We start from the raw sequence: 27,132 nt of genomic DNA on the forward strand, positions 1-27,132 counted from the left end.
TGGCACGGTCTAAACAATCTGGAAAGCATAGAATTTCTAGACTTCTCTTCTTTTTACATTTCATCCAGCCAACTCTAACGTGTGGTCAATGAATAATTCATAGAATCTAGTTGTATTCAATCCTAGTAGATTTTTAACATAATTGATTCCTATACCATTTTGTCATCATCAACATCAAGTCATAAGCATAAGCAGTGTTTGTTATGTAACTTCATCGCCATGTACAAAACTGGGAAATCGCATAATTTACTGATACTCTTGGTTATTACTTATTACTAGTATGACATTAAGTTAAAGCTTATGACTCTAATTTCATTGGGATGTACCTAATCTTATAAGGCTATATATTATTTATAAAATGTATATTTATCTATAGCAATAGATAAATTAGATACAAAATTAATAAATTTAGCATACATTGCTCGTAAAGACTCAAACTGGAATTTTACAAGAGATTCATTTGACAAATTCACTGGACTCCACCACCTTGAGTACTTATCCTTTTAAAACATGTTCAATTAAGCCCCTCTGCCACCAATACCGTTGATTACTGGTTTGATATATACACAAAATAGAACAATTCTCATCTACTGTAAATGTTTTTTTCTCTGGGTTTACCATCACTTGCTAGTTAACTTCTAAAAACAACCATGCTAAAGGTAACATTAAAGAAAAAGTATATTATGTAACCAGCAAAATAAAACATCTAAAGTTCTGCATAACCAACTAAGAAATATTACTATCAGATTTTATTCAAAAGATATATTGGATTTAAAAAGAGACTAAACTTAATCTGCACTTTTCAAATGGTTTTCACAACGTGTCAAGCTGTTCACTTGTATTCTTTCTTTGTTTGAATCCTCCTTGATGCTAACCTTTAGCAACATCAAGTTGTTCAAAAAAATCGTGGAGAAATTGATGGCCTGAAAAAAAGTTCAACTGGTATCAGTAAAAAAATGATCTAAACTTTGGAAATCTCACCACAAGACCTGTCTATAAGAAGCAACACAGTGATTAATGATTCCATAAGCAATTGACAAAGTCAAATTTCATCATCCATATACAAAAGTCACGATTGATTACAGCTTGATGCATAATGCATATCACACATTACATTCTCATTAATCACAATGCAATGCAATGAAAACTAACGGGAATAAGTTAGTACAAAGCATAGGATAATAGTTACATACCCTTTTCCCCCTCCTCATCTTTATCCTTAATGTCACTAGGGAGCGGCAAGAGACTCTCTGTATACACAGCATCTGCTTCAAAGGCGGCACCCGGAAAACTTGGATATTTAAAATGTTGGAGCCTCTCTTCTCTGAGATTGTATATGTAGAACTCCGATTTATCGGGGGTATAACGTTTTCCAATAAGATCCATAGCACTGGATAAGTACAGAGGCCGAAAGTCAAAGGTAGGAATCTGATAGAGAGTCCAAGATGAGTGCACTTTATATTCTTTCATCACCCATATCTCAGTTTTAACTCTACCAATATTGCGATTATACAAGGCTAGGCAGCCTCCTAATAGGGCAAGACCTGAATAGATCCATGACCTCGTTTCCAGTTGCTCTGGGACAGATATCATTGAGAAAGTCCTTTCCTTTAGATCAAAGATAAGAATAGCATCCCTGTAATCGTTAAGAATGGAAGGCACCCAATGAATAGCACCATTAAAGAACAACCCAGGAGAATGCCAGTGAAGAAAACCCAAGGGTTTGGGGAGTGCAGCATTAAAATCAATCCATGAATTGGTTCTCAAGGAAAAGCAATCAAAGTGATCTTGGCCATGCTTATCGTGCCAAGGTACAACAACTAAGTAGTCATCCTGTGAAGCATCATAACCAAATCCATACGGATGGTCCTCCCAGGGAAGCCAGCCCTTGTGCTTAAAACGAGAAGCAATATGAGAGTGGGATATCAATTTGCTGGATCCAGTCAGTGGGTTCCATACCACAAGAAAACTTTCGTGTTGATGTAAGAGAACAAAGCCTCTGCAGGATCCCAGGACCTCAAAATGAGGTGGTGATTCCATCTTGAACCGGGGAGACACCTTTCTTACTTGTAATGCATCATTGTTGTCACTAAATAGTGCGTCTAAGTCAACGAAGTAAGCCACGGTGCCTTTTTCTATGACGAAGCATGCGTTGGTGGAAGCGGGAGAGTGGTGAAAATGCAATTCAGCAAAGTGTGGATCGGAGATGAGAGAGTACCAGAGCTTCGAAACGTACCTGAGGCCAGCGAGATGTTTGGCCGGCACTCTCAGGAAGATTCTGTGAATCAACTCAACAGGGAGGATGTTCATGCTCGGATGTTCATGCTCAATTGCTCTTTTGGTTTGTTCAGGGTGTGCTTCTGCAACTTCTTCTTCTTATAATTTTATTATCCCTGCTTCCAATGTTGTGCTTTTGGCTTTCCCAATTCATATAGCGATTCACGAAACCATGACTTGAAAATTTTCGTTTGGTATTTGTAGGGGTGGATATGCGCCGGGTCACATTGGGTTTGACTTAACTTAGACCCAATTTGAAATATAGATTGGACTTAATTTTTAGACTCTAACTCAATTGATGAAACCTACGTACCTTCGAGTTGGATAAAAATTGGGTCTTTAGTATATAAAAATCATCTAATTTTCAATCATTATTTTACAATTCACATAATAAAATTTACTTAAAAAAGTATAACAAGAATCAACCCTTTTTTAAATTAAAGTATAACTATAATCAATACTAATATTGTCTAATAACACCAAATATTTAAATCAATACAAATAACACAATACTATACATTAGTATAAAGTCTTATGCATTTTAAACATAAAATATTAACTTATAATCTTATAATGACTAATAACACGAAATATTAAAGTTTACAATATTTAAATTTCACATAAGAATAGCTATCATCCATCATTAATAATACAAAATATTAATTGTGTATAATGACCGGACCATCGGGCCGAATTCAGGTGACCCGAGCTATGGCCTGGACCAAACCAGAAATAATAACCGAATCTATTTTTGAAACCCTTACCCAACCCTAAACCCAATAAAATCATACTAAATTAGTCCATAAAGTGTTCAGGACCAGATCGAATCTTCGAACTGGGTCGGGCCATGTACACCCCTAGGTATTTGGATTGACTATTCGAGGAAAAAAAGAAAATACTTATTTGTTTTATCTTTTTTAAAACAAAACAAATAAAAAAAAGTTATTTCATGAATAAACTTATATAACAAAAATTTTTAAATATTAACAATATTTAATTTTATTTAGTTAGAGAAAAGAAAGTACTTTATAAATTAAATTATAAAAAACGACAAGTTGAAAAATACAGTTTATATCATTTTAATTTTTTGAAAAGCTTTTAAATTATATCCATAATTTTACAAAAATACGATATTCTTTTCACTACTATACATGACTAAAAAAATCTTGTTACAATTGTAAAGTAAACAAAGAAAAAGAAGTTTTAGAATTAGAGTAAAGCTCATAATTCATCATAAATAATAAAAAAATAAAATTTTAGAAATTTAATAAAAAGGTTCCTAAAAAAAGTGTGTTATTAGTGGAATTTTTTTTCCTAAATCAAAATAATGACAAACGTAAAAATCTTTGAGAAGATATAAAAATATAAATACAGAGAAAAATTAGAATTTAGAGTAAAAAATAAATTTTGAAGGAAAAATTAGAATTAAACATATATAAATTATAATATAATTATGTTATGTGTGAAAAAAATCAATTATCAAATTAATTATTCATAAATAGTATATATTAAAATATAAAATATACATTAAAAATAAATTAAATAATTTATATATATAAATATAATAATTTTAGTATGTACGTAATATTTTTATTATAATTATTGATTATAATTATAACTTCTCCAAATGCACGTACAAAAGACAAGATGAAATGTAAGATAAACTTTTAAGACATTATTATTATTTGCACTACTTTTATAAGAATGATTAGTTATATAGGTCTTTTTTAAGTTATTTTTTATTTGATTTTTTTGAAAAAAAATAATTGAGTGTTTTTTAATGGCTAGTTTTTTTTTAATATAAGGTTGACATATGAGTTACGTTGAGTTATAAAGTATTAGGGGGATATATACTGTTGTGACGGTGTTTAATTTTTTGTTTTAGTAGGAAAAAATTGGACCGTCCAATTTTATTGCAGAGAGAAAAATACAAATCGGACGGTCTGATTTGTATGAAGCAGAATTTTGTGGGTACTGAAATCGGACCCAAAGAATTTTCTAGACAGCTGGTGATGGTTGTGGGGTTGGAGAGCAAACATATAGAGATTTGTGTGAGGGTGAAAATGATGCTGCTGGGGTAACATTCCAAAGGTTTTTGGAAGCATCGAAGCCAACTAGAATTCAGCTGCATGCGTGCCACAGGATTTTCTGTACCGTCCAATCGGACGGTCCAATTTGTCTTGCGCAGTCTTCATACCCTACCCTGGTGAAACATCATATACCTCCATAATCTTACTATACACCAATCCTCTCTCCATATTAAAATTAAAATGTACTTTTTTAATATGTGAATGTGAATGTAAATTTAAATAGTTATTCACATATTTAAATTATTCACATAATTTTGAGGAGATTTTTTTGTAAATTGAGTGAGCATAGCTGAATCAGAATATACAACTGAATTACTTCTCTTCCTCTTTTCTGATTTTGATATGAATCAGAGAATATACAGCTGAATTACTTCTCTTTCTCTTTTCTGATTTTGATATTATACTCTAGAAGACAAAACAAAATAATCTCCTACTTATTCTATCCAGCTTAACTTCACACAGCTTTATTTTTGCATACATTTCTGTTTGGTTAAAAGACAAAATTAAAGTATCTTTATACACGAAGTCACTTAGCAGATTCTATAAGATCCACCTAATTTTAATAATTAAAAAAGCAAGTAGAATTAAAATAGTCCTAAATTCAGTCTGCTTTTCTAAGCTACTGATATATCACAATGAAGCTAGTTTTCCTTGAAGACTATTAACTATCAAGTAATCATCATTTGATGCATCATAACCAATGCCTTGAAGAACCGCATTTTGATTATACCAATAATTCTTTTCTTTAACAACATTATAGTAAGATATTTTTTTGCGGGATTGATCAATGGATTCCATAGAATAATATAATATGGTTCATCGTGGTGTAACAATACAAACCCTCTGCATGATCCAAGAACAAGTGAACGGGAATGCTCATTCTTCTTCTTCCTTGGGTAAGGGAGAGAGAATTCTTCTATTGAGGCGCCAAGGGTGGCACCACCATGAAAGAGTGCGTGTAGCCGTGTAGCCAACCAGTTCAAATTTCTTGGTGAAGAAGTATGAAGGGGTGGTGAATGCTGAAGAGTGGTGAATATGAAATTCCACAAAGGTTGGATCGGAGATGAGAGAGCGCCATAGCTTAGAAACTAACCTGAGAGGAAAGAGATACTTGGCACCCCGAACAACTCCAGAGGGAGAAGGTCATTGATGCTCTTCTGGTTGTTATCCATGCATGAAGCAAGCTCTGTTTTGTTCTGCTCGGTTCTTATGTAATTCATGAAGAGTGTCTGGTAATTAAGGGTTGTGAAACCCCATAATTTCTCTTTACTGATATCCTTGGTTACTACTAATTACTAGTATGACATTAAGTTAAAGCCTATCACTCTAATTTCATTGGATGTACCTAATCTTGTAAGGATAGGCCATCCACTAAAAATTATTTATAAAATGATTATTTATCTATGGTAATTGACTACACTTTTTATTTTTAATATTGGTTTAACAATAGTAAATACACAATATTGAATCCCTGGTTGCGCACTCTTAGCACCATGTAATTCAATAATAAAAACTGAAGTGAATATCAATGAAAGAATACTGTAGCGTGTCGAGAATACATACAAATTGAAAAATTTTCAAAGTGTTCACATGTCAAATCTACTTTGAAATGTGATATTCTGATTTAGACAATACACCAAGTATTACATTATTTCTACCAACCACAGCATAGAACAAAAGACAATTAATTATGCTTCTCTTTATAATCATCTAAACAGAGGGGTTAGTGCTGAGAAAACAAAAACCAACAACTTACGATAGATCAACAAAAGATAATGCAGCAAAAGGAAAAAAAGTGTACATAGCATATAAAAAGCAAAAAGAAAATTTTCAAAATATAAAGAAATATGATATGAAGAATAAAACAGATCATCTAAAGATTGTTACTATCAGACAAAACCAAAAGATATATTGGAATAACATGTTAAGCCCCATTTTCAGTTTTCGGACGTACGAGTTTTTTCCCGTTCATATTCAGAAAGAAAATTCTAATCCAAAGAAAATAAAACTGAAGTGTCTTCAAGCTTCTTCCCGCTCAACTTTGAGAACCCAGCCCACATGCAGAAGTTGTTCACTTGTATGTTGGCTCCCGATTCCCTTTCTCTGTTTGACCCCTTTGTGATTCTAATCTTTAGCAACATTTTGTTCAAAACAATCACGGAGAGATTCATGGCCTGCAAAAAAGCTCAACTGGTAAAAGCCAAAGCTTTAGACATGAAAAGATCTAAACTTCTAAACATCTCCACAAGACCAGACTATAGGAAGCAAGACAGTGATTAGGGATACCCTAAACAGTGATAAATTCAAATCTCACCATCCATAAACAAAAGTCACAGTTGATTAGAACCTGGTGCATACTGTATATTACTCGTTAGTTTTTCATTAATCACAATGCAATCAAAACTAACATTAATAGTTTAGTGCAAAGCATAGGAGAATATACATACCGTTTCCCTTCCTCTTCCTGTTCTTATTATCCTTATCCTTAATGTCTCTAGGGAGTGGCAAGAGACTCTCTGTATACATAGTATCGGTTCCACTGATGTTATGCGCAGAACAAAGATATTTAACACGTGGGAGCAGCTCTCCTCCCACATTATACATGAGAAACTTTTTCTTTTCTATTTTATCCGAAAGAATTATTTCTCCAATAATATCACCATTATTGGACAAGTGCAGAGGCTGAAAGAAAAGGCAAGGAATCTGATAAAGAGTCCAAGATGAGTGCACTTTATATTCTTTCATCAACCATATGTCAGTGCTACAGCTATCACGACTGTGATAATACAAGGCTAGGCATCCCCCTAGTAGGGCAAGACCTGGATAGGACTCATAGGAGCATGCCAGTTCAGGCTCAGACATGGTTGAAAAAGTCCTTTCCTTCAAATAAAAGATAAGAATAGCATCCCTGGGATCTTTAATAGGCAAAGGTACCCAATGAATAGCACCATTCAAGAACAACCCAGCAGACGTGTCGTTAAAAACATGCAAGGGTTTGGGGAGTGCAGCATCAAGATGAATCCAGGAATTGGTTTTCAAGGACAAGCAATCCAAGTGATCTTGTCCTTGCCGCTGGCTCAAAGCTACAACAACTAAGTAATCATCCCGGGATGCATCATATCCAAATCCATACAGACGGGCACTCTCGGGAAGCCTAAAGTCATTGTAGATAGGAGAATCAATACCAGAGTAAGATATTCTTCTGCTGGATCCAGTCAGTGGGTTCCATACCACTAAACATTGAGGGTGACGATACAAGAGAACAAAGCCTCTGCAGGATCCCAGGACCTCAAAATGAGAAGGTGGTTTCGTCGTGTAAGGGGTACACACCTCTTTCACGTGTGATGCATCATTGTCGTCACTAAATACCAGTGCTCTAATTAAACGAAGTAGGCCACAGTGCCGCTTTTTATGCAGAACAATGCATTGGTGGAAGCGGGAGAGTGGTGAAAATGCAATTCAGCAAAGTGTGGATCGGAAATCAGAGAGTGCCACAGCTTCAAAACGGATCTGAGGCGAAAGAGATGGCTGGCCGGCACTCTCAGTAAGATACTGCGAATCAAATTAAGAGGGAGGATGTCATGAATGCTCTTCTTCTCCATGCTCGATTGCTCTTTTGGTTTGTGCAGTGTGTGCTTCTGCCACTTCTTCTTCTTATAAAGTTATAATCTTATCCGTGCTTGAAATGTTGTGCTTTGGCCAATTCATATGGTAATTCACGAAACCCCGGGACTTGAAAATTTCCTTGAAACCAGAATACTTTGGAAGGGAAGGGTCAGTTTTGGATTGGCTATTCGGAAAAAAAAAAAGGAAAATAGTTCATTGTTTTATTTTTTTTTAAACAAATAAATAAAAAAAGTTATTTCATGAATAAACTTTTCAAGAAAAAAATTTTAAATTTTCAAAATATCTATTTTTATTTAGTTAGAGAAAAGAAAATACTTTATAAATTAAATCACAGTTTATATCATTTTAATTTTTGAAAAGCTTTTAAATTATATTCATAATTTTACAAAAATACCATATTCTTTTTACATTATACATGACTGAAAAAATCTTGTTACAATTAGTCAATTACAAAGTAAACAAAAGAATAAGAAGTTTTGGAATTAGAGTAAAGCTCATAATTACTCACAAATAATAAGAAAATAAAATTTTAGAATTAAATTTAAAAAAAAAAGGGTTCCTAGAAAGATGTGCTACTAGTAGAATTCAGCTTTTGAATTTTTATTTTTCTAAATCAAAATAATGACAAGCGTAAAAGACTTCCATTTTAGAAATAAAATTAGGATTAAGAATATATAAATTGTAATATAAGTGTGTTATGCATACATAAAAATTAGTTATTTATACAAAATATATATAAAAATATAAAATATACATTAAAAATAAATTAAACAACTTATATATTATACAAAAATATATAGTGATAATTAAATTTAATAATTGATATTTAATATCCACATAATATTTTTATTTAATTATTAATTATAATAAATTATATTTTTGGTAAAAAAAATTATAAATTTCTTTTACTTCTACTTTCTTTTACTCATACTCGGGATTTGAAATTGCTTTGGAAACAAAAGACTATAAGAGAAGGGAAGGGTCAGTTTATTTTGCATTAACAATTCAAAAATAAAATAAAATAAAAATTATTTTATATTTTGGATAATTTTAAAAAATAAATATAGAAAGTATTTTTAGATTTATTCAAATAAAAAAAATTATTTTTTAGTTAAGTTGTCTAAAATAATAAAGTTAAATTTGACAACTACGAATGATAAAATAATATTTAGGAATGTTAACTTTACTCAACAATTTTACTTGTTAGATTTGATATACAGTTATGGGAATTTAACTAAAGATCTCAATAAAATTAATTCAATAAGCCTGTTACATATCAATCTAAATAAACTTTTTTATTCAATATATTTTTCACTCTCACATTCTAATTATTTATTCAATATTTTCTACTTTTATCTTCCACAAAAATTTGTGCAATTAACATCAAAATATTTATGCTATAATAAATTTGTCAAATAAAATAATTCAATAAATAATTTTATAAATTGTAAGCAATTCCTGAATCCTAAACAACGTTAGTTTTATTTTCCATTTTATTAAATTGTCTTCTGTTCCACTATATTTTGTGTGCAAAAAATCTGCTTTTGAAGCTTTAGACCATCTCCAGTAGGAAACTCATCTCAGTCTCTATTTATGGCCCACCTGTCATAAAAAGTAACTCCACATCAGCTTTTGCGTTATAAACGGTAAATAAGAACTCAAAGCATCTCTCTCTTCTCCATTAGGAGGAACTAACTTTAGTTCCTGTTGTGGTCCCACTTAATTAATTAATTAAAATACTTAAAATTAATGTAATTAATTTTTTAATAATATTATTTAAATTTATAAATTTAAAAATAATTCACTATTAAAATATATTAATATTAAATAAATTCATATATAATAATAATACACAATATATAATTTGGGATTACACTAATTTATAGTTTTGTGTTTACAATTGCTAATTTTAATAATATCGTTAGCATTTTAAATTTTAAAAATAAAAATAACTAACTCAACTAAGAATTATTTTGTAAGGTGTAAAAATTAAATTTATTTTTTAATGTAAGTAAATTTAATTAATTATAATTTAATATAATAATATAAATAATATTCAATATTAATTATGATATAAATAATTAATATAAATCATTAATTAAATAAAAATTTAATTATTTAATCTAATTAATTATTTTTTAAATAATTAATATAAATTATTAATTAAATAAAAATATAATTATTTAATATAATTTTTATTATAATTATTACTAATTTAATTATTATTTCATTATTTAATATAATTATTTAATTATTTCAGATTTTATATTATTATTTTTTAAAAATAACTTGTCAAATGACAAGTTATTATTTGTTAACTTGAGTCCCTGTTTAGAGGGACTTTTTCACCTTGAGACCCGTGCGGGAACTCATTTCTTCTCTCCTCCAATGGTTAGAGTTCCTATGTGTCAGAAAAAAGTGAAAGAGAAACTCACCATTGTAGGTGCTCTTATTACATTCTTCATAATAAATGTTTGTAGTTTAGCATACAAGGTAATTAAGCATTATTTTTGTGTGATATAGCGTCTGGAATCTTTTTTTTTTCTTTTTGGATTTGCCATAATTCGCTTGTAAATACTTAAAATCAATCGTGTTAACAATGAGCAAGATTAAAAAGAAAGTGTATATTTTGTCTATATAATTGATAAAATAAAACATCTTAAATTTTGTATAACTTAATGCTTAAGCTATTATAAATCCCAAAAAATAATGCCCATTACATCGAACAATATAAAATTGACTTAAATCTTTCTTATAACAGTTAACAGCATAGGAGTAGTTTTTATGATATAAAATTAAAATAATTCTATAAAAAGGATACGAGGTAGATATGATTATTCTAACATTACAATATTCTTTACCTAATATTTAGCTATTAAACAACTAATTTTTTTTGGTGTCTATTAAACAATCAAATAAAAGAAAAATAGAGACAAGTTAAGTAGTTTTTTTTGTTATGATTCTTGGATAGAGCCGCCTAGAGAAACAGGGGAAAAAAATAGTGATACAAGATTGTTATAGTGTCCACAACATAGTTTAGAATTAAAAATTGCAAAAGCTTATACACCAGGATATGAGTATGTGCATCCATTTAAGATACTTGAGACTCAATCGGGGTGTAGACTGTCCAAAAGAGGATCATCCTGGTCCAATCTGCACCCTTCCGAATCTAGAGACTTTAATTGTTGAGCTTGCTTCCCATTATAACCTCCAGCATGGAATATGGAGGCTCAAGAAATTGAGACATCTTGAAAGGATGTTATGCGTGGCTAGTAAAAAACCATTCCACCTGACACATCAGGAAAAGATTATTTGCCGAGTCTCCAAACCCTCCAACTTGTCACTCTTGAAGAAGGAGTGACAATGTCCTCCATTGTTAATGGAAGAGAAAATTGGGATTAGAGTGGAATGCCAAAAGTAAGTGTACCGAGCATGAACTATTACAAAGGTTGCATCGCCTTAAAAATCAAGAAAAACTAAAACTAATGGACTTTAAGGAATTGACATTAAAGGCACGTGAATTTCCTTCAAAGATTCCCCAGATAAATATAACGATGCAGTATGATTCTGATGAGCTTAACTTTAGCTACAGTTTCTTGAACACTCTAGGAGAACTTACCAGCCTCTGTGTTCTCAAAGTAACCTCTCGAGGGAATGAGGGATGTTCAGTGAAAGATAATGCAGCAAAAGGAAAAGAAATGTACACAGATAAAGAATAGGAGATGAAGAACAAAACACATCATCTAAGAATGTTACTATCAGAGTAAACCAAAAGATATATTGGATTAACAAGATGTTAAGCTCCCTTTTCACTCTTCAGACGTAAGAGTTTTATCCCGTTCAAATTTAGAAAGAAAATTCTAATCCAGAGAAAATAAAACTGAAGTTTCTTGAAGCTTCTTCTCGCTCAACTTGAGAACCCTGCTCTTTATTTACAACAAAATCACATGTCTAAGTTGTTCACTTGTATGTTGGCTCCCGATTCCCTTTCTCTGTTTGACCCCTTTGTGATTCTAATCTTTAGCAACATCAAGTTGTTCAAAACATTCATGGTGAACTTCATGGCCTGCAAAAAAGCTCAATTGGTAAAAGTCAAAGCTTTAGACATGAATCTAAACTTCGAAACATCTCTACAAGACCGGACAATAGGAAGCAAGACAGTGATTAGTGATTCCCTAAACATTGATAAATTCAAATCTCACCATCCATAGACAAAAGTCACAGTTGATTAGAATCTGATGCATAATGCATATTACTTGTTAGTTTTTCATTAATCACAATGCAATCAAAACTAACAGGAATAGCTTCGTGCAAAGCATAGGAGAATAGTTACATACCGTTTTCCTTCCTCTTCCTGTTTTTCATCATGTTCTTATCATCCTTATCCTTAATGTCTCTAGGGAGTGGCAAGAGATTCTCTGTATACATAGTATTGGTTGCACTGATGTTATGTGCAGAACAAAGATATTTAACACGTGGGAGCAGCTCTCCTCCCACATTATATATGTGAAACTTTATCTTTTCTACTTTATCCGAAAGAAATTGTTCTCCAATAATATCACCATTATTGGATAACCACAGAGGCCGAAAGAAAAGGCAAGGAATCTGATAGAGAGTCCAAGATGAGTGCACTTTATGGCTATACATTATGTGATATTCTGTTTAGACAATACACCAAGTCACCAATTATTACATTGTTCTACAACCACAAGAAGTCAACAAAGAACAAAGGGCAATTAATTATGTAAGCGCTTTTGTATTATAAAAAGAGGGGTTAGTACTAAAAAACAAAAACCAGTAATTTAAAAATAGATCACTCAAAGATAATGCAGCAAAAGGGAGAAAAAGAATGTACACAGATAAAAAATAAATATAAAAAGCAAATGAAAATTTTGAAAAGATATATTGGATTCAACAAGATGCTAAACTCCATTTTGCACTTTTCGAATGTTCTTTCCCATACATATTTGGATAGAAAATCATAATTCAAAGCAAAATAAAACTTAAATTTCTTGAAGTTTCTTCCCACTCAACTTGTGAATCCTGTGCTTTATTTGCAACGAAATTAGTCACTCATATATACATTGGAACACAAAATATAAAGTTAGTTTTTACACGGATTATTTTCTCAAAGCTAACCAACCATGACTTTGGCTATTATCTCAGACTTTTGATTTCTATTCTCTCTTTTACAAGCAAGAGCTGGAGAAAAGGAAGAAACTTCCTCAGGATGTAGATGTAGCTCTAAACTGTAGTATAAGTAGAATAAGTATTTTGTCAATCACAATAATGCAACCTTTGCATAAATAATACATAAAACTATGTACACACATGAATCAGGATGTGCAACTTTAGGATAAAGCAAGGTAATGGAGAATGACTAAAATATTTAATAAGACTAACGGCTTGTGAATGACTTACAGCTCAAATCTCCATTTATGTGACTTTAGAATTTTAACATTGGCAAAAGCTTTTCTATCAAGCATCGTTTTTTGGTTCACTGTTTGAATAAAACTGCCATCACAATTGTAAGATCCACTAAAAATTGGTCTCACGGCAGATCATGATGCAGAATCTTCCTCCTCACATTTCATATATGATGTTTTTCTGAGCTTTAGAGGCTTCACCAGGTACGGATTCACGGATCGTCTCTATCATTCTTTGTGTGAGAGAGGAATCACCACCTTCAGAGATGATGAGAACCTCAGAGTTGGTGATAGAATTAGAGATACTCTTCTTGAGGCCATTGAGAGATCCAGGATGTCCATTGTTGTGCTGTGCCAGAATTATGCTTCCTCCTCATGGTGCTTAGATGAACTTGTCCAGATTATGAAGTGCTCTGACAAAGGAACAAAACGACCAGTTTTGCCAGTTTTTTATCAAGTGGAACCATCAGATGTGCGGCATCAAAGGAATCAATATGAAAAAGACATGATGAGCCATGAAAACAGATACTGCAATGATTTAAACAAAGTAAAAGAATGGAGGTTAGCTTTGTATGAAGTATGCGGTCTAAGTGGAAAACATTGTGCAGAAAATAGGTGAATTACCTTTACTTAATAATGGAGTTTACATAAATCTTCCATTGATAACTCCTCTTTTCATAGATTGATAAATGATAACAAGATTCTGAACTTTTTTTAACCGTTTCTTCTATTTACCATTATTGCATTTTTTTAAAATAAAAATAAAAATGAGCTTTTAAAGAGACATGTGTTCTTGCAGCTATGAAAGTGATGTTATCATGAATATTGTTGAAGAAGTCTCAGCAAAAGTTCCTCCTGAACCACTTTACATTAAGCATCCAATTGATTTTGGTTCTCAATTTGAAGTGGTGGAATCACTTTTGGACACTAAATCTCATGATACTCTCTGCATGCTGATTCTTTATGGAGATGTTGAAACAAAAAAAAGCACATTTGCAGGGGAGCTGTACAACAAGATAAAGCATCAATTTCAAGCTGCAAGTTTTCTTGATAAAGTACGTATAAAATCAAGGGGGATCCCCAATAGCCTAGAAAATCTCCAAGAGACACTTTTATCAGGTATGTGTGTGCATAAGAAACCAAGAATAGGCAGCACATTAAAAGGATCTTCTGACATAAAACAAAGTCTGCACAATAAAAGAGTTCTGCTGGTTCTAGATGACGTTGATAGTATAGAACAATTGGACTCACTTGCAGGAGGAAGTGATTGGTTTGGTCTTGGTAGTAGAATCATTATAACAACAAGAGATGTGAATGTGCTAGATAAGTATGAGTTGAATGGTGTTAAGGTTATGAAATATTGCATTGATGAAGGTGAATTTAAAAGCATGGAAGGTGCAAAATCAAATCACGAACAAGATAAGGACCTCCAGGAAGATATAGTGGGCTTTGTAGAGATCTTCAATGAAATAGTTGAGAAATTGAAGGAAAATGAGTCATGCACTGAAGTTGTCTCCATAATCGGCATGGGTGGGTTGGGTAAGACTACCCTTGCTCGAAAAATTTATAACAATAATAAGGTGAAAAAGTTATTCTCTTGTTGTGGATGGGTTACTATTTCTAAAGACTACAAAGCTAAGGACGTTCTCACAAGCCTTGTCAATGGTTGGGGATTGTCCAAGTCTACTACTGAATACAAAGTCTTAAGTGAGAAGGAACAAAAGAGCAAGGTCCAAGAACACTTGGACAGGAACAAGTATCTGATAGTGCTTGATGACTTATGGGAACCTGAAGTCTGGGATGAGGTAGAAAGTTTATTTCCAAATAACAAAAGTGGCAATACAATACTGATAACTAGTCGTAATGACGAGGTGGCAAATTATACAAGGTCAAAGTCCTACTACCCTCCATTCCTAGACAAAAATGAAAGCTGGAAACTTTTCTGCAAGGTGTTTGGGACACAACAGTGTCCTCCTGTTCTCGAACCCATCGGAAGAGAAATGGTGGAAAAATGTGGGTTTTTACCTTTAGCAATTGTGACCTTAGCTGGGATTGTCGTCAAGAAGAAGAGACTAACAGTTGAGTGGATGAGAATCATGCGCAATGTCATTTGGTATCTTGCTAAGGATAATAATGGAGTCATGAATGTGCTAAAGCTAAGCTATGATAACTTGCTTCAAAGATTGAAACCTTGTTTTCTATATTTTGCAGTGTTTCCAGAAGATTATAGAATTCCTGTGAAACAGTTGATTCAACTATGGATAGCCAAAGGATTAATCCAACCACCAAAATCTGGAACATCATCTGCAGGAAAACTAGAAGATATGGCTAAAGAATACCTGAATGAGCTGGTGGATCGTAGCTTCGTGTTGGTAGCGAGAAAAAGGAGTAATGGAAGTCTGTCAGTTTGCCGGATCCACGACCTTCTCCGTGATCTCTGCATATCGGAGAGTAAAGCTGATAACGAGTTTGAGATTTGCACAGAGAAAGACATACATTCCATGGACATGAAGAAATTTTGTAGATTGTCCCTTCGAAGCCCTGAGTTTGATGATTGGCGTTCTTTCACAAACCAATAATGGAGATATCAAACAAATTTTGTTGAGTTTCCAGCAAGATATCAAACAAAGATATCTCTCGGATAGCAAACAAAGATATCAAACAAAGCTAGATAGCAAGACAAATCAAACAAAGATATCAAACATCTACTACAAATTCAAACCACACTATCCAAAAGACGAGTTTATATCTCTCGGATTTTCAGCAAAATTTCAAATAAAATCAACAGTCTAACTGACCTCCATAGCTGGCACAAAACAAAACAAACTATTTAACTAAGCAAATCAAACTCGTACAACTTCATCACCCTGCTGCTGCGCAGCATTTTCATCTACTGCCTCCTCCAACACTTCACCATCTACCAATTCACCGTTCAAGGCAACCTTCGTCACATCCATTGCACTCACATCGGCCTCTGGCAACAAAGTCTTAATCTGCAGAACTGCACGGTCAAAACCTTGTATAAACACTTCACACACATCTGCCTCCTTGGCAGATAACAAAGACTCCAACTCCTTCACCTGAGCCACCAACTTTTCCTTCTCCAGGTTAGTTTTCTCAACATCCTTCTCCAGCGCTGCAACCTTTTCTGCTAAAACCTTTCCTTCTTTATCTGCGTTTGTTGAAGAGCCTTGGTTCTCGGCTCTCTTCCTCTTGTTAAAATAACCCTTCAAACCGGCGGTAGTCAAGCTCGGCGCCCTATCACCTACGCAAAACACAAGTTCATCTTAGTATCTATAACAAGGATCACACCAGCATTATCTACCAAAAAGTTATTACCTATATAGTCCAACACGGCATCTCTATCTATTTCATATTTTAACCATTCAGACACCAATAACAGCTCTCCATCCTCAAACACACAAATTAAAAGCTCCAGAAACAAATTATCTCTCTTACTCATTTCCTCTACATCTAATATTTCTCTGTTTGCACTTGTTCAGTCATTCTCTCCTAATTCTCCTGATGGTCTACAGAAAAGATCACCATTGCATTACTCATGAAAAAAGCAATAACTTAAAAAGTTAAAACCCCTCACTGCAAGACTAGGCTTTAGGAAGCGAGACAGTGATCAATGATTCCATAAGTATTGATAAATTCAAATTTCACCATCCATACACAAAAGAGGCATTTGATTGGAACTTGATGTCTAATGCATATTACTCATTACTTATTCATTAGTCACAATGCAATGAAAACAAACAGGAATAGCTTGGTGCAAAGCATAGGAGAATAGTTTAATACCGCTTTTTTTCATATTCTTCTTCTTATCCTTTTCCTTAATGTCATCAGGGAGTGGCAAGAGACTCTCTGTATACACAGGATCTATTGTTCGGAGTGGAAGCCAACAATAACGATCATTAAAATGCTTGAGCAGGTCTTCTCTGACATTATATATGAAGTACCCTACTGTACCACACAAAGTATAACCTCTTCCAATAATATCCATATTACTAGATAAGCACAGAGGCCGGAAGTCCTTGCAAGGAATCTGATAGAGCGTCCAAGACGACAGCACTTTATATTCTTTCATCACCCATATGTGAGTGTTACAGCTATCATTATTGCAATAATACAAGGCTAGGCAGCCTCCTAGTAAGGCAAGAGTTGGAAAGGTGCATGCACTCATTACAGGTTGTTCCGGCCCAGATATCCTTGAGAAAGTCCTCTCCTTCATATCAAAGATAATAATAGCATCCCTGTAAGTTGTAAGAGAGTAAGGCACCCAATGAATAGCACCATTCAAGAACAACCCACAAGAATTGCGGTGACAAACATCCAAGGGCTTGGAGAGTGCAGCATCAAGATTAATCCATGAATTGGTTCTCAAGGAAAAGCAATCAAAGTGATAATGGTCATCCTTATCCTGCCAAGCTACAAAAACTAAGTAGTCATCCTGGGAAGCATCATAACCAAATCCATAGAGATGGAACTTGCAAGGAAGCCTAAAGCCCTTGTGCTTAAAACGAGAAACAATATGAGAGTAGGATATTCTTTTGCCGGATCCAGTCAGTGGGTTCCATACTACAAGAAAATGTGGGTCTCGATGTAAGAGAACAAAGCCTCTGCAGGATCCCAGGAACTCAAAATCAGAAGGTAGTTTTTTCATCTTGAAAGGGAGAGACACCTTTTTTACTTGTAATGCATCATTGTTGTCAGTAAATAGCGAGTCTAAGTAAACGAAGTAAGCCAGACTGCCTCCTCCCATGAAGACGGATGCTTTGGTGGCAGCGGGAGAGTGGTGAAAATGCAATTCAGCAAAGAGTGGATCGGAAATTAGAGAGTACCACCGCTTCGAAACGCACTTGAGGCTAGCGAGATGTCTGACCGGCACCCGCAGTAGGATTCTGTGAATCAGGTCAAGAGGAAGTATGTCTTGAATACTCTTGCTCTTATGATTCATCTTCTTCTCCATGGTGGATTCCTCTTTTGCTTTGATCCCTGTGTGCTTCAGCTTCTTCTTCTTATCTATGCTTGGATTGAAATCGTTGTGTTTTTCGCAATTCACTCAATCCCTGGCCCCGGACTTGAATTTGCTTTGGAAACAGAAAACTAAGGGAAAGGAAGGGTCAGGTCAAAGAAAACGGAATTTCTATGGTGCTGATACCAAAAATCAACATGTCATAATGTCTTTGTGTGTTATTGTGGGAGCGCAACAAGTAGCCTCTGCTATCAGGATAAGTTTTATTATTGACGGTTAGGAATAACTTCAGCAAATTTAATTAGCTACAATTATTTTGTTAACTAAATAAAATCATTGAGCTGGTTACACGGTTTTAGGCGCTGGGTAATGGGCTGTAGACGTAGTAGTTGGATCATTTCATTTTTCTTTTTGTGTCTAGTTGGTCATGATTATTATTTATTAATTTAGTTATTAGTAATTAGATTAAGTGTTAATTTTTATTATATTTTTATTATAAATATTTTATTTCGTCCTCAAGTTAATATAATATTTTTTTCAAAAATATTTTTTTATTATTTTATTATTTTTCTCTCAAATCACTATAACATCCACTATAATTATTACAATTATAATTTTTGCTTTTATGCATAAGAAAATCATGATAGAAAAAATTTAATTTTTCAAAAAAAAAATTAATTTTGATCACATGACTAAAATAAAACGAAATAAAATATTTAGAATAAAAATAAGATATTTTAAATTTTAAAGATGAAATTAAGACTTAGTCCAAACGATAAAGACTAATAAAAAATTAAAATTTTAAAACTAACTCCGAATAAAAAAAAGTCCATGAAAGATATATTACTAAAAAAAATTAACCTTGGAATTTTTTTTAAGATTAAAATAATGTTGAGTGTAAATAATTTTGACTGAATAAAAAAATATAATGTGAATAGAAATTAAAATTTGGAAGAATTTTTTTTTAAAATACGCATTAAAATAAATTAAATAATTTATATATTTATATATATATAAATATTATTTATATACTAAAATTAACAATCAAAATTAGTTATTATATATTTGTGTATAAATATATGTTATTTAACTTATTTTTAATATATATTTTATATTCATAATTAATTTTAATAACTAATTTTAGTGTATAATATAATCATTGATCTTTTGTGTGTATATAATATTTTTATTGTAATATTTTTTGTATGAGGAATCTCCAAACCCTTCAAATGGTAGCTGTTAAAACGAAAACGTTTCTACTTGAGAATGGAAGATTCGTGTTCATTGCAAGATGCAAACATATTTAGACATATTTAAAATACATACATATATAAATATAATGTAGATAAATAGTTTAGTACACTTTGGGTTATAGTTTTTTAGGCACAAATATAGCTATCTATATAATGAGAATATAAGAGATATTTAGTGTAAAAAATATTATTTGAAAGACTTTAATCATATATTATTATTATTATTATTATTATTATTATTATTATTATTATTATTATTATTATTATTATTATTATTATTACACATATTTAATATGAGTAGGGGTAGGGCTCCCTATATAGCACTAGAAGTCTAGAAGAACGATTGTCAATGAGTTAGTTGTACCTAGATAATTCCATACCTTATTTTGTACTATACTTAGATAATTTTTAAAATTAACATATTTTGTCATCAATCTTATCGTCAATTTTTAATATTATCTACTGTTGATTTGGCCATCAATTTTAACAATATTTTTTATAATATATTTATACTAATTAATTATAAGTCATTAGGATAGAATTATGCTTCCAAATTAAAATTATTTATTTCAAGTGTATATATAAATTCAACAACCATGCTTATGATGACATGTTTCCTTCTTTAATTTATTTTCCCCTAAAGATGTATAACTGCGCTCATTGCTCAATAGTCAATAGAAACACGTTGTTTAATGCATGGAATTGAATGGAATTGGTTTCGGTATCAAATGAATGTTAAGACGGAGTTTTTAAGGCTATTAATGAATAATCCTATTGCAAAGTGGTATTTTACAACTAAGGTAGTTGGATTGTTAACTGACTTCCGCGCCTATTTGATTTGATTAATCTTTTGATAGTCATCACTTATAAATGAAAAATCAAATATTTTTAATATAAGTTTTGTTTCATTCTCTCTTTATTTTAGCTCTTCACAGCAAAAATTACACCGTGCTCGTACAACCATCTAAGGCTCACCTATAACAAATTCAAAAGAATTACATTGGTTAACTAAGTTCTTTAATAAAATAATTAATGGAGCGTTATATGTAGAATTGATTCATAGCTTCGATTTTTTATTCTACCTGAGCAATAGTTTTTCCATGAGCTTGTGCCACCTCTTTGAGCACTTCACTATCCATAACATCGTTACTGTCCCAAGAGGTTCCTTTGGCTCCCAAAAGAGAATATGCAGTTACAATTATACTCTTGGCTTTGCAATATTCTGTTTAGATTCTTTTGTTGCCAAGAAGCATTCATCTCAACCTGTTGTGTATGTGTTTGTAGTATTTCCATTTATTAGTAGTGATCCAACACATGTTAATCTAAATACATGTAAATTAAAAATTTTATGGAGAATATATATAATTGGTTAATCGCAGGAGGAATTGTAGCGAAAGAAAGGAGATGTTTAAGTTTGTTGATAGAAAAATTGCTGACTTCAATTGATTTTGGAAGGCCCAATTTGTGACATTGTTCGAGTGAACTCCAAACCCCTTTTAAGTCAATTGGCAGCAAGTCATTTTCATCGTGATAAGAGGCTTTAAATAATTCGGACTTGGCACTCATTGGCCAATGAATCAAGTAGAGATCTAAGTATTGTAATCCAAGATTCCTGCCTATGCATTATCACAAGTCCATAAGTTATTCATTCGCATTTAGACATATTTTTTATTTGAGAATGGAAGATTCGTGTTCATTGCAAGGTTGCAAGGTCACCAATATGTCAAGTATTGAGTTGCAAATATTGGTTTTATGGACCGATCAAAATTCGATTCGTATTCATTGCAAGGTTGGCACAATCTAAACAATCTGAAAAGCATCATAGAATTACTAAACTTTCCTTCTTTTTGCATTTCATCCAGCCAACTCTATCGCGTGGTCAATGAATAATTCATAGAATCTAGTTGTATTTAATCCTGGTAGAATTTTAACATAATTGATTCTTATACGATTTTGTCATCATCAACATCAAGTCATAAGCATAAGCAGTGTTTGTTATGTAACTTCATCGCCATGTATAAAACCCATGTACAGGCTATATATTATTTATAAAATGTATATTTATCTATAGCAATAGATAAATTAGATACAAGATTGATAAAATAAACATACATTGCTCATAAAGCATTGCCAAACGGAATTTTACAAGAGATTCATTTGATAAATTCATTGGACTACTCCACACTTTGCATCCCTATTCATAAGAGTACTTATCCTTTTAAAACATGTTCAAGTAAGCCCTTCTGCAACCAATACCGTTGATTACTGGTTTGATATAAATGGTGCAGAGAATTTTATACACTCAAAATAGAACAATTCTCATCTTCTGTAATTTTTTTTTTTGGGGGTTTACCATCACTTGCTAGTGAACTAAAAACAACCATGCTAAAAGTAAGATTAAGAGAAAAAGTATATTATGTAACCAGCAAAATAAAATATCTAAAGTTTTGCATAACCAACTAAGAAATATTACTATTAGATTTTATTCAAAAGATATATTGGATTTAAAAAGAGACTAAACTTCATCTGCACTTTTCAAATGGCTTTCTCAATGTGTCAAGCTGTTCACTTGTATTCTTTCTTTGTTTGAATCCTCCGTGATGCTAACCTTTAGCAACATCAAGCTATAGACATGAAAAAGATCTAAACTTTGGAAACCTCACCACAAGACCGGTCTATAGGAAGCAACACAGTGATTAATGATTCCATAAGCATTGGCAAATTCAAATTTCATCATCCATATTCAAAAGTCAATGCAATGAAAACTAACGGGAATGATTTGGTGTAGAGCATAGGAGAATCGTTACATACCCTTTTCCTCCTTCTTCTCATCCTTATCCAATGTCACTAGGGAGTGGCAAGAGACTCTCTGTATACACAGCATCGGCTTCAAAGACGGGACCCAGAAAACATGGATATTTAAAATGTTGGAACCTCTCTTCTCTGAGATTATATATATAGACCTCCAATTTATGACAAGTATAACGTTGTCCAACAAGATTCATATCACTGGATAAGCACAGAGGCCGAAAGCCTGGGCAAGGAATCTGAAAGAGAGTCCAAGATGAGTGCACTTTATATGCTTTCATCACCCATATCTCAGTTTTATGGCTTCCCATAATTGTGACAATACAAAGATAGGCAGTCTCCTAGTAGGGCGAGACCTGGAAAGGGGCAAGCACTGATTCGCAGTTGTTCCCGCCCAGATATCCTTGAAAAAGTCCTCTCCTTGAGATCAAAGATAAAAATAGCATTCGTGTAATCTTCAAGATAGGAAGGAATAAGGGCCATTCAAGAACAACCCATGAGAACGCCAGGCATAAGAACGCAAGGGTTTTTTTTTTTTTGTTGGGGGGGGGGGGGGGAGGTGCAGCATCGGAATAAATAAATGAATTAAAGGACAAGCAATTAAAGTGAGCTTTGCCATGCATATCATGGCAAGCTACAACAAGTAAGTAGTCATCCTTTGATGCATAATAACCAAATCCATACACATGGAATCCTATAGCCCTTGTCCTTACAACGAGAAACAATACGGGGCTAGGATATTTCTTTGCTGGATCCAGTCAGTGGATTCCATAGCATAAGAAAATTTTCCCATCGACGTAAGAGAACAAAGCCTCTGCACGATCTCAGGACCTCAAAATGAGGTGGTGATTTCATCTTGAAAGGGGGAAGACACCTTTCTTACTTGTAATGCATCATTGTTGTCACGAAATAGTGCGTCTAAGTCAACGAAGTAAACCACAGTGACTTTTTCTATGAAGACGTATGCGTTGGTGGAAGCGGGAGAGTGGTGAAAATGCATTTCAGCAAACTGTGGATCGGAAATGAAAGAGTACCAGAGCTTCGAAACGCACCTAAGGCGAGCGAGTTGTTTGGCCGGCACTCTCAGTAAGACTCTGTGAATCAACTCAACAGGGAGGATGTCGTATTGTCGTCCATGATCTCGTGCCGCTTCTCCATGCTAGATCCCTCTTTGGCTTTGTTCTTTTAGGGTTAAAACAAAACTTAAAACACAAGGAATTATGGCATTGGATTCCATGCTTCCAGAACGTCATTAAATGGTCTATAACAAAATATGTTTTAAGTTTTTTTAATAATTGTTAAATAATTCTTATTTAATTTTAATTACAAATTAATTTTTTATATATTATTTAATTATAAAATCTATTTTTTATTTTATAAATTATTTTTTTATCATTCATCTATTATATTTATTGAGAATCAAAAACTAAAACAATAATAAATTAGATCTTCCATTAATCGTAATAAATATTTTACAATCTTAATCGATCATAATGTTATTATTGATCCAATTACATACGTATTGGGTTGGAAAAATCATGTTTGTTAGAAATACAATCGATTGGATGCACAAACTAATCGATTGAAATTCAGACTTTCCAAAATTCAATTGATTGGAATTGATACACAATCGATTGAATTTTGCAAGGCATATTGGTTTTTCTTATTCAATCGATTATCAAAGCAACCTGGTTTAGTTAATTCAAACAATTGGTTATGTTACCCTCAGTAAATTATTATTTTCGAAAACTCCATTTTTCAACTTTTAATTCTCTACATACGAGTTTTTTTATGCAAAACAAGTTCGCCGCACTATGATTTTTGGCGTGACATATTTTTGAGAATGTTTTTTATTTATCTCTTTTAATTTGTTAAATCCAATCAATTTTAATAAAATAATTATATTAACTAATTAATTTAATTAAATATTTAAATATTATAGAATTTAAAATTATGTATATCAATTAATTAATTTAATTTTTATGATATGAATATCTATCTATTATGTTATAATAAATCGAATTTAGGAAAAAAATCATCAATTTTATGTAATGAGTCAAAATCAAATCTTATAAATTTAATGACTAAATTAAAACAAGATAATTTATTAAAATTAAATATAATAAATACAATTTAATTTAATTAGTTAAAAATTAATTATTTTTCTGTCTTTAAATATAATAAAGATAAAAAAATAAACTTGTAAAATCATCCTTTATCAGTTTTGTTATTTTAACTCTTTTTTTTCTCCTCTTTATATGTAATTTTATTTTACTTTAATTCTGTTTATTTTAGTCTTTTTTAAATATATTTTTATTTATATAGTTATTATCGATATGTCTGTTTTTATTTTTTGAATTAATTTTTAATTTTTTTATGCTTTAACAATTAGGAAAAAAAGAAAGCAATGAAGGAAAAAAAAAAGAGTAAACACTATAATAGGAGGTAGAGGCTAAAAGGCTAAACTAGCAACGTTATTTATCATCATTATTATTATTAAGATGAATTTTATAATTTTTTTTCTAGTATTTTTTAATATAAACTTTTATTATTATTTTTTTTTCAATTATAATTTTTTATAATAATTTTTTAATAGAATATTTTTTAATTTGTCTGATAAGTTTTTATTTTTCCATTATTTTGCCAAAAAATATATATTAAAAGAAAAAAAAGATACAAATTAAATTTTAAAATTCAAATTCAAACAAGATGCATAAAAGGTAACTATTGAAGATTTGAAGTCACCAAAATAAAATGCAATTATTGAATTGAGATTTAGAATTTATTTTAATAGATTTAAATTCTTTGTATTATTATTATTAAAAATTTTAAATACTATTATAAAATTTTAGATATTTTTTAACTTATAATTCTTAAATTAAACATTATACATTATATAGTATATTTAAAGGGTCCTATTTTCTTTAAAATAGATATAATATTATATACTTTTTTTAATATAAAGAATCTATAAAATTAACGCTTAAGTTACTATTAGTTACTAACAGTACATTAAGTTAACGCTTATAACTCTAATTTCGTTGGGATATATCTAATCTTATAAGAATAAGCATCACCTAAAAATTATTTATAAAATGTATATTTATCTATAGCAATTGGCAGTTCAGCACAATAAAACTTTTTTTTTTTTCCAGTAGTTTAAAACAAACTAGATACAAGATTAATAAAATAAGCACACATTACACGATTAAACAGAGGCAAAAAGAAATTTTTAAAGACTCCACACTTTGCATCTTAAGTTTGCAGGAGAAACGTATTATCTAAAAAAGGACCTACAATTAAAAATTTTTGGATTGGGTTCATAAGATTATGACATAATAAAATTTGATGTTAAATTAACATAAGACAACAAAATGAATAAATGGGGAAAAAACATTTCATTCTTATAGCAAAAAGAGAGAGAGAGACAGAGTGCAAGCGAAACAATTTATAGGAGTAAATATCCTTTTAAAACATGTTCAAGTAAGCCCCTCTGCCACCAATACGGTTGATTACTGGTTTGATATAAAGGGTGCAGAAAATTTAAATACTCAACATATCTCATCTACTGTAAATTCTTTTTTTCTAGGTTTACCATAACTTCTAAAAACAACCATGCTAAAGGGTAAGATTAAAAGAAAAAGTTATGTAATCAACAAAATAAAACAACTAAAGTTCTGCATAACCAACTAAGAAATATTACTATTAGATTTGATTCAAAAGATATATTGGATTTTAAAGTTCATCTGCACTTTTCATGTTCTTCTCCACATGTCAAGCTGTTCAATTGTATTCTTTCTTCATTTGAATCCTTCTTGATGCTAGCCTTTAGCAACATCAAGCTGTTCAAACCATTCCTGAAGGCCTGCAAAAAAGCTCAACTGGTAAGAGTCAAAGCTTTAGACATGAAAACGATCTAAACTTGGAAACCTCATCACCACAAGACCGGTCTATAGGAAGCAAGACAGTTATTGTTAATGATTCCACCAGAATTGACAAATTCAAATTTCATCATCCATATACAAAAGTCATGTTTCATTGCAACTTGATGCATAATGCATATCACACATTATTTTCTCATTAATCACAATGCAATTAAAACTAACGGGAATAAATTGGTGCAAAGCATAGGAGAATAGTTACATACCGATTATCCTTATCCTTAATGTCACTAGGGAGCGGTAAGAGACTCTCTGTATAGACAGTGGCGGCTTCAAAACTAAGATTTTTAAAATGCTTGAGCAGGTCTCCTCTGACATTGTATATGAAAAACCCTATATTATCAATATCATAATCTTTTCCAATAATATCACCATTACTGGATAAGCACAATGGCTGAGAGTCTTGGCAAGGAATCTGATAGAGAGTCCAAGATGAGTGCACTTTATATTCTTTCATTACCCATATGTCAGTGTTACAGTAATCATCATTCCGATAATAAAAGGCTAGGCAACCTCCTAGTAAGGCGAGACCTGGATCGGAGTATGAAATCGATACCAGTTGTTCCGGGACAGACAACATTGAGAAAGTCCTTTCCTTGAGATCAAAGATAATAATAGCATACCTGTAATCTTTAAGATTGAAAGACACCCAATGAATAGCGCCATTCAAAAACAACCGACAAGAAAGCCGGGAATCAAAACGCAAGTGTTTGAGGGATCCAGCATCAT

At 31.9% G+C, this 27,132-nt stretch overlaps 4 protein-coding genes across 25 annotated transcripts; 1 reads left to right on the forward strand and 3 right to left on the reverse strand.

Moving 5' to 3' along the window:
* Positions 1–662: 662 nt before the first annotated feature.
* LOC112744737 (F-box protein CPR1-like) lies at positions 663–2,449 on the reverse strand. Its single transcript, XM_072233975.1, has 2 exons — positions 1,194–2,449; positions 663–923 (listed from the first exon to the last, which is right to left on the reverse strand). The coding sequence occupies exons 1-2, from the start codon at positions 2,308–2,310 to the stop codon at positions 871–873; spliced, it is 1,170 nt and encodes a 389-aa protein (XP_072090076.1). The 5' UTR covers positions 2,311–2,449; the 3' UTR covers positions 663–870.
* Positions 2,450–6,491: 4,042 nt separating this feature from the next.
* Positions 6,492–7,969, reverse strand: LOC112743411 (F-box protein CPR1-like). The gene is made up of 3 exons (XM_072234598.1): positions 7,788–7,969; positions 6,815–7,521; positions 6,492–6,541 (listed from the first exon to the last, which is right to left on the reverse strand). Exons 1-3 carry the CDS (start codon positions 7,967–7,969, stop codon positions 6,492–6,494), a joined length of 939 nt encoding a protein of 312 aa, XP_072090699.1.
* A 3,748-nt stretch (positions 7,970–11,717) lies between these two features.
* On the reverse strand, positions 11,718–18,695 carry LOC112744739 (F-box/kelch-repeat protein At3g23880-like). Of its 22 annotated transcripts, none has more exons than XR_011880632.1 (7): positions 17,225–18,684; positions 16,219–16,685; positions 15,760–15,857; positions 13,416–13,833; positions 12,332–12,652; positions 12,197–12,229; positions 11,718–12,060 (listed from the first exon to the last, which is right to left on the reverse strand). XR_011880632.1 is itself a non-coding variant. In XM_072233977.1 (2 exons), the coding sequence occupies exons 1-2, from the start codon at positions 18,393–18,395 to the stop codon at positions 16,264–16,266; spliced, it is 1,593 nt and encodes a 530-aa protein (XP_072090078.1). In that variant the 5' UTR covers positions 18,396–18,695; the 3' UTR covers positions 16,078–16,263. The 22 variants fall into 22 exon arrangements, 1 of the variants encoding a protein (XP_072090078.1); XR_011880631.1 differs by having other exon boundaries at positions 13,416–13,948; XR_011880630.1 differs by having other exon boundaries at positions 13,416–15,655.
* On the forward strand, positions 13,755–16,686 carry LOC112743412 (putative disease resistance protein At1g50180). The gene is made up of 2 exons (XM_072233976.1): positions 13,755–14,035; positions 14,220–16,686. The coding sequence occupies exons 1-2, from the start codon at positions 13,755–13,757 to the stop codon at positions 15,997–15,999; spliced, it is 2,061 nt and encodes a 686-aa protein (XP_072090077.1). The 3' UTR covers positions 16,000–16,686.
* Positions 18,696–27,132: the final 8,437 nt, after the last annotated feature.

This window comes from Arachis hypogaea, chromosome 4 (genome assembly GCF_003086295.3).
Source record: "Arachis hypogaea cultivar Tifrunner chromosome 4, arahy.Tifrunner.gnm2.J5K5, whole genome shotgun sequence".
NCBI lineage: Eukaryota > Viridiplantae > Streptophyta > Magnoliopsida > Fabales > Fabaceae > Arachis > Arachis hypogaea.

Excerpts from the sequence above, each read along its gene's own strand:
- LOC112744737 (XM_072233975.1), bottom strand. The coding sequence starts at position 2,310 with ATGAACATCCTCCCTGTTGAGTTGATTCACAGAATCTTCCTGAGAGTG. Across the intron at positions 924-1,193 it reads AGATGAGGAGGGGGAAAAGG|GCCATCAATTTCTCCACGAT; the intron begins GTATGTAACTAT and ends ACTTTTTTTCAG.
- LOC112743411 (XM_072234598.1), bottom strand. The coding sequence starts at position 7,969 with ATGGAGAAGAAGAGCATTCATGACATCCTCCCTCTTAATTTGATTCGC. Across the intron at positions 7,522-7,787 it reads CCCGCTTCCACCAATGCATT|GCTTCCCGAGAGTGCCCGTC; the intron begins GTTCTGCATAAA and ends CAATGACTTTAG. Across the intron at positions 6,542-6,814 it reads CAGGAAGAGGAAGGGAAACG|GCCATGAATCTCTCCGTGAT; the intron begins GTATGTATATTC and ends GCTTTTTTGCAG.
- LOC112743412 (XM_072233976.1), top strand. The coding sequence starts at position 13,755 with ATGTCCATTGTTGTGCTGTGCCAGAATTATGCTTCCTCCTCATGGTGC. Across the intron at positions 14,036-14,219 it reads AAACATTGTGCAGAAAATAG|CTATGAAAGTGATGTTATCA; the intron begins GTGAATTACCTT and ends GTGTTCTTGCAG.
- LOC112744739 (XM_072233977.1), bottom strand. The coding sequence starts at position 18,395 with ATGGAGAAGAAGATGAATCATAAGAGCAAGAGTATTCAAGACATACTT. Across the intron at positions 16,686-17,224 it reads GAAGAATATGAAAAAAAGCG|GTGATAGGGCGCCGAGCTTG; the intron begins GTATTAAACTAT and ends TGTTTTGCGTAG.